Source organism: Humulus lupulus, chromosome 2 (assembly GCF_963169125.1).
Source record: "Humulus lupulus chromosome 2, drHumLupu1.1, whole genome shotgun sequence".
Taxonomy (NCBI): domain Eukaryota; kingdom Viridiplantae; phylum Streptophyta; class Magnoliopsida; order Rosales; family Cannabaceae; genus Humulus; species Humulus lupulus.
The window spans coordinates 121,038,919-121,046,612 of NC_084794.1; the positions used below are offsets into that span (position 1 = coordinate 121,038,919).

At 33.3% G+C, this 7,694-nt stretch overlaps 1 protein-coding gene across 1 annotated transcript; it reads left to right on the forward strand.

The window, feature by feature from the left end:
- Positions 1 to 3,575: 3,575 nt before the first annotated feature.
- On the forward strand, positions 3,576 to 4,007 carry LOC133814679 (uncharacterized mitochondrial protein AtMg00860-like). Its single transcript, XM_062247609.1, has one exon. It carries the CDS (start codon positions 3,576 to 3,578, stop codon positions 4,005 to 4,007), a length of 432 nt encoding a protein of 143 aa, XP_062103593.1.
- The last annotated feature ends 3,687 nt before the right edge of the window (positions 4,008 to 7,694 follow it).

Genomic DNA, 7,694 nt, shown 5'->3' on the forward strand with positions numbered 1-7,694 from the left:
CATAACATAACATAAGAAAATCATAACATAAGATAGCATAATATATCATATAAGCATATAAAAGTCTATCCTATTTTGCTTACCAAAATCGGGATATGAGAACAAAGACGGGATTTGGAACACTCCTAAAACCAACAATAAGAAGGTGAGTATTTCTAAAAGACAGAGATGAAAAGGAAATGAACTAAACCACTGAGAAGAAGAGCTTATCGAAAGGAAACCTTAAGTTCAAAGAACTTAAATACCTAACCGAGAATTGAAGACAATGAGTTAGTATCTGAATGAAAACTAAAGTAACTAAAGAATTAAACTGAAATGAACTTAAGATTAGGAATACCTTTGAATGTATTAGAACCGAACTACACCTCGATATAGAAAAACACACTATTTATCTTACTTCCCAAGTGTTTATAAAGCTTAAAATGATAAAGCTTATAACCCAACCCAAGTTTTTATCACTCTAAAGTAAACCTAGCAGCTTGAAGGCTCTGAAGACAGCTTGAAGAATGAGAGAAATGGCTGGGTACTAGGTCCTATTTATAGAGTTCAAGGAGTGGAAAGATCTTGTTTTAGCTTGAATAAAAATAATGAATAATACTTGAAAAACATTTGAATATTCGTTCAGCAGAGGCTTAAGACTCGGTCAAAACGTTCAGAGGCTTGCTAAGAGGTTGAGTGTTGAATTGAGCTCAGTTTCAAAAACATTTGAAATTATAACCCTAGAGCCGATATATCGCCCATGGTAGGCGATATAAAGCCTGGGCTTATATCCCAAGGCTCATCGATACGTTTGTGCGAAGTTCACGTGTTTTTCGTATTCCCCGTGTGGCGATATATCGCCCCTAAAGCTGCGATATATCGGCATACGCTGAAATATTATACACGTAATTGCACTTTTTCAGCTTAGTTTGAATTGGGTAAACAGATTTGACTGAGACATAAAACATTTTTAAAGTTGCTGGTAGGTCCTAGAGTTTTTAAAATATTTCTCTTATATAACTATTCATGAAAAATACTTAATTCCTTAATAAACATGCACCCAACAAGTGTCATGATCTTATTAATTCTATCTAAACCTTATAGTATAATTAATTAACATCTTTATAACCAGCGATATTAATCAAACCTTATGTTATAATTAATATTCTTAAACTATAGGTTAAACTTGTAAAATCTATAAGTGTTGCTACGAGTGTTCAACTAAGTCCCAGCTTGAACCAAAATCCACAGTAATAAACATACTATAACTACTACTAGCTATTGCTAGTACTACTATCTAACTAGCTAAGTAAACATTCTGGGACTATACAAAAGTAATTAAGATCGGATGTACTTGTTACATCGGACTGGACCGATATTGACAGTAGATAGGATAAGTAAACATACCATTATTTTCTATTCTAGTAATATCATATAGTTGACCATAGGTCAATTCAATCTCAATTTTGAGTGGTTAGTATTCTAACTAATTGTATTATTTGAGTTCTTTGACTTGTTCGTTATCAGCTTACCCTATGGACTAGCCCATACTTACATCTTGAGAACTCGGTACTATACTTGAGTTGGAGTGTTAATCATAGATATGAACATCTATAGCTTCTGATGAAGAAGTAAAACGATGGTTTCCTTTTAGTTTGGTTCAAGGTGCTAAATGATAGAGATCTCATTTCAGCAATTAATATTAGTTTATTGAAATATCATTTACAAGGAACTAAGTGTTGTAAGGATAAAATACAATGAGGGGTAAAACAGTATTTTAGTCCCATATCTTTGTGGACCGTCTATAGAGGAATGAGTGACAATTATGGTTGTAACAATGGATAATTAATAACGAATCTATATTGCTTTTTGAGCGTTCTATGAATTCAAGAGTGAAATTCCGAGTCTTTAGTGGAGTCACGAGGAATTAATAAGTTAGCAAATTTTTTTGTTAGATTTATGATAACTTATTGGAGCTTGATTTTATAGGTCCATGGTCCCCACTATACCTTGGATAAAATCATCTAGATAATCTCAATTAATTTATTTAATTATCAATTAGAATTATCAAAGTTGACCAGGTCAATTTTGGATAGTTTCATAGAGTTATGTAATTTAGAGAAGAAAAGAGAAATTAGGATAGATTTATTAATTAAGATGAATTGGTATCTAAATTAATAAATAAGTTTTAATCAAGGTTCAAATTATAAATAATTAATTTGATAAAGGATTGAAATAATTATTTAATTAATTAAATCAATAGAAAATAATACATACCTTGATTTTAAGTCCAACGGGCTTATAATTAAATAGGAAATTTCACGAGCCTATAGCCCATGATAATTTTGACCTAGGGCTGATATTATCTACTATTTTATTATTTTTTTATTTAAATTAAATTTCCTAATTGAGTCTATAAAAGGCGTACTTATTGAGAGTTGAAAACATAAGTTGAATCACAAGTTTCTAAGAAGATCTATTAGTCTAGGTGATTCTAAGGATACTTTGGAAGGTTGTGAAGAAAATTGAAGAACGGTTCAATTTCTTGGTAATACTCTGCGACAGAAAGGATACAAGGGTTAGAGAAACTGAAGGAAGGACTCTTTCATTCCGTTGTGTATAATGTAAGTGTTCTTATCACTATTTCTTTTTTAATTCAATTTTAGAAACATTTTCTAGGTTGTCTCATATTAACTTGTTTAATATTAGATCTACATGAAAATAAATAAAGATCTTGTATAAGTTTTCCCAATAGCTTGCACATAGTAGGAAGTGATGCAACAGGCACAGGATGTGAATATTATGGATTGGGACGAGTTCAGACAAGTTTTCAACGACAAGTATTGTAATTGTGTCATCCTAGATGTAAAGATGGATGAATTCACCCCGACTGGATTTAGGGAGTCTCACTCTTACTGTATATGCATAAAAGTTTGATAAGAAAGAAACCCCAAACTTTTATTATTTCAACGATGATGGCTTGAGAGGTGTTGCAACATGGGTGTCTAGGGTACCTAGTGAATATGGTCGATGACGCTAAAGAAGCAGATATGAGGTTTGAAGAAATGAGAATAGTTTTTTAATTCCTCGACGTCTTCCAAGAAGAGTTGCCAGGGTTACCACTACATAGGGAGATTGGGTTCGTGATAGACCTTATTCCAGTGACAGCACTAGTATATCGAGCACCATACATAATGGCACCAGCGGAATTGAAAGAGCTCAAGACACAGTTGGAAGAATTACTTAAGCTAGGGTTTATTAGACCGAGTTACTCTCCTTGGGGCGCACTGGTTTTATTTTCCAAGAAGAAGGATGGGTCCATGAGGATGTGCATCGATTACCAAGAGCTAAATAAGGTGACGATAAAGTACAAGTATCCATTGCCGAGGATTGATGATCTATTTGACCAGCTTCAGGGGACATAGGTGTTTTCTAAAATTGATCTTCGATCGAGATACCATCAAGTTAGAATCAAGAATGAAGACAAATCGAAGACATCTTTCAGAACCAGATATAGGCATTACGAGTCCCTAGTAATGTTGTTTGGACTCACAAATGCCCCAACATCGTTTATGGACCTCATGAACTAGGTTTTCATGGAGTATCTAGATCAGTTTTTTATCGTGTTCATAGATGATATACTGGTGTATTCTAAGACTAGGGAGGAACATAATGAGCACCTACATTTTACTTTGCAACGATTGAGAGAACATCAGTTGTATGTGAAGGACAAGAAGTGTGAGATTTTGTTGTCTGAGGTTGCATTTTTGGGACACATTGTCACTAATAGGGGAATCAAGATTGATCCTGCTAAGGTCGCCACAGTGAAGGAATTGCCAATATCGAAGAATGCCTCTGAGGTCAAATGTTTTCTAGGTTTAGTAGGTTATTACATGAGATTTGTGGAAGGGTTCTCGAAGATAGCTACACCATTGATGGAACTCAAGAAAAAGAATCTAAAAAAATCACTTGATCAGACAAGTGTGAGCAAAGCTTTACATCTGTTGGCATGTGATGTTTGGACATAGAATCGAGTCCTTGTGAATGGGCAGAGCCAGGTGCTCTTATTTTACGATGGTAGGGACGATTGTTTCCATTACTGACCAGAAAGACACAATTCTTCTTTAGGTTGCTAAGAAGTCTATAGCCAAAAAAACATTACGTGAAGGGGCTGTAAAGTTACTTTTCAAAAAAATATAATGTAAGAATTCCTAAATTTTTCGGTGCACTTGCTTTATATCTCTGACACACAAGGAAGGACGCAGTGGGAAGGAAGCAGCCCTAGCCCATTTCTAGGCGAATTCAGTGTCTTGTGGATGTTATCTATGAGGTAGTTAGACACGCCCCTTGGGGGATCTGTTGGGTATTTTAAAAGGACTCAATCAAAGGGCACAAACAAATGAAGGGAAAGTCAAAGTGGAAATGGGAAGAGATATCTATGGATTTTGTGACAAGGTTACCTAAGACCACAAAACAACACGATGCAAATTGGGTACTAGTGGATAGGTATACAAAGTCTGCCCATTTTCTACCAGTATGCATGACCTTTTCCATGGACCGATTTGCGGAACTTTGCATGAACGAGATAGTACGGTTGTATGGAACACTATACTCTATTGTATTCGATCGACAGACTCGATTTACGTCATATTTTGGGAGAGTTTGCATAAAGAAATGGGAACTCAGTTGAAGTTTAGTACATCTTATCATCTAGAGACAGATGGCCAGACTGAAAGAACAAATCAAATTTTGGAGGATATGTTGAACAACGTTTTATAGATTTTCAAGGATCGTGGAGAAGGTTCCTGCCACTGATTAAGTTTTCTTATAACAATAAATATTAGTCTACCATCGAGGTAGCACCTTATGAGATGTTGTATAGAAGAAAGTGTAGGTACTCACTTCATTGAGATGAGTTGGGAGAAAGCAGGCTTCTTGGGCCAGATGCTGTTCAACGTACCAATGAGGCTATTCTAAGGATTGAAGCTAGAATGATTACAACTCAGAGAAAAAAGAAATCTTATGCAAACCTAAAGTAAGGATATGTTGAGTTTGAAGTAGGTGATCGTGTATCTCTTCGTGTGACACCATGGAAATGACTCTTTGTTAAGAGGTTTGGTAAGAAAGGGAAGCTAAGTCTCATATATGTTGGTCCTTTTTGAGATATTGGACAAAGTAGGTAGTGTCGCTTACAGGGTAGCTTTACCACCATCATTTTCTGTGGTGCACAATGTGTTTCATGTGTCACAACTTCGAAAGTAAGTGTTAGATCCATCATATATACCGAGTTATGAAACATTGGGTTTGCAGAAGGATTTATCTTTCGATGAGTGTTCGGTGAAGATTCTTGATGAAATGATAATGATAAAAGGAATAAGGCTAATTCCTTGGTGAAGATATTGTGGAGGAATAGTGTTGCAGAAGAGGCAACATGGGAATTAGAGTCAGTCATGCTGCAACAGTATCTGGAGTTGTTTAAGTAAATTTCGGGACGAAATTCCTTTTTAGGGAGGGATAATTGTAATATCCGTTTTGCCGGAAAGATAGTTTTGTAATTTTTCCACTGAGAGTATTTTTTCATTTTACATATTTATGGATTCCAATGATAATAAAGATTATCGGTTTCTTATGTTTGAGAATTTGGAATGATATTTAAATATCGGCATGTGCATAATGCCTAATAAATAATTAATTACGTGGGTTAATTTAATTATTTATTTATGTTGTGAATATTATTATTATGAGCATAATAATATGATATGAGTTTATTTTATTTTAATATATGATTTATTGCATTATTATTTAAATGGATTAAATAATAGTAATTGCATGTAATCATGAAATGACCATAATGTCCATATGTTTGAATTTGGTTGAGGGGCATTTAGAGGACATTATAATATGATTTAAAATTCAATTGGCTGATTAAATTCGAAACTTTAATCAAATATAATAAGATCACCATTTCTTTTATTTAATTATAAAAGAAATAAAAGAAATTCATTAACCATAGGCTTAGAATCGGTCAACAACCAAACCAAGTGGTTAATGCTTCGTTACTTTTTGTTTAAGCACAACTTAGAGGGTCTCTCAACAGTTCAAAATCATGGGAATTGAAGGAGAGTCGTACTAGCAGTAGAAAGAGACGTTCTTGAATTTTGAAGAGAGAGAAAAAGAAAGATTTTGGGTTTAGGAGCTCTAGGGAATTTCTGGGTGGTTTTGAATGTTTGGAATGTCTTTCCTATGATCTAAGAATGGTATTTGAGGTAACCAAAAGGGCTATAATGTTAGTTTTCGAAAATTGCCATTTTTCACCATTAAAGTTGGTGTTCTTGAATGATTTCAGATCTAAGGGAACATGAGAGGTTTCGAGTTTGTTTGAAGTTTTTAGAAAGCTTAGAGGGACCCTAAGAAGTGTTTTGGATGTGAAGAAACAAATCAAAAAGCTCTAAAACAAAATTTTGCATTTTGACCACCATTTTTGGCTGTACAACGGCGACAGGGAACACAACCATGATCTGACCATCATGGGTGGATTTTCTTGAGCTTCAAGAGTTGTTTGATGTGCTGGAGTCTTTGGGAAAAAAATTCCAAGCGGTTAGGAGTGTCGAAAATAAGAGGAAAGAAGCGTTAGAATCTCGCCTACGACGGAGAAGAAGAAGAAGATTCTAGCGAGGCTCCGACGAACCCAATTTGGGTATTTCCGTAGGTCTTTTCTCTATTTTTTTTCTTGTTTTAGATTCTACATGATTTTGGGGGAAGTTTGGTGAAGTTTGAGAACTATTTGAAATTTTCTTGAATTATTGTGAATTATTTTATATTTTTCAAAGAATAATTATGAAAAATTCTTAGACTATTGTAAAATGCTTGAAATACTTTTTAATGAATTATTATGTGTTAGGGAACAGTTATGAGCAGTTGGTTTTATTTTTTGTTTGTTTGTGTATTTATTTTTAATTATTTGATTTAATGCATAGATTAATTATGAAATTACTTAGCACATATTTTAGTCACTGTTTGGATTTTTGTGATGTTAATTATTGATTGAAAAGTGATGTGGAACTGAGTTTGAAGCATAGAAGTTACAGTATGGAATTTTTAGAATTTAATTGTGAAATAAATGAGTTTAAAATAAAATAAATGGTATAAATTGTTGCTCTCTATTTGGGTACTGTTGAAATGACTTAGAAATAATTTTAAACAATTTAGAACAGATTTAGAAGCATGATTAGGAATGTTTATAATTTATGGATAATTATTTGGTAATTTATGCATTTTAAAAGTGTGATATTATGTGTATGTAATTATAATAATTGGTGCATGTTTCTAAAATAAATAATTATGCCTAATAATCTGTACAATTGATTTAGAATAATGTTAGATACTCACTTTGGTAATTTTATGGAATATTTAATTATTTTGTGAATTATGAGTAATTAAAGTGTTAATTATTGGAAATAAATAATTAAAATAATTGTTGAGCACTATCGTGAGTTTATAAAGATAAAATAAACCCATGGGTTGTTTGGATTAATTATGGTCACATGCATAGTTATTTGATTTAAATTATTTGACATAAATGGCTAATTTTAGGGTATAAGGGAATTTTTCGTAAATTTTCGCATAAAGAGTGTTTGTATGAATACACGTGTTACGTGCAATATGTTTATGTGTGGGTATGCAAGTCAATGGTATGAGTTTTGATGAAAAATAAA

Excerpts from the sequence above, each read along its gene's own strand:
- LOC133814679 (XM_062247609.1), top strand. The coding sequence starts at position 3,576 with ATGGAGTATCTAGATCAGTTTTTTATCGTGTTCATAGATGATATACTG.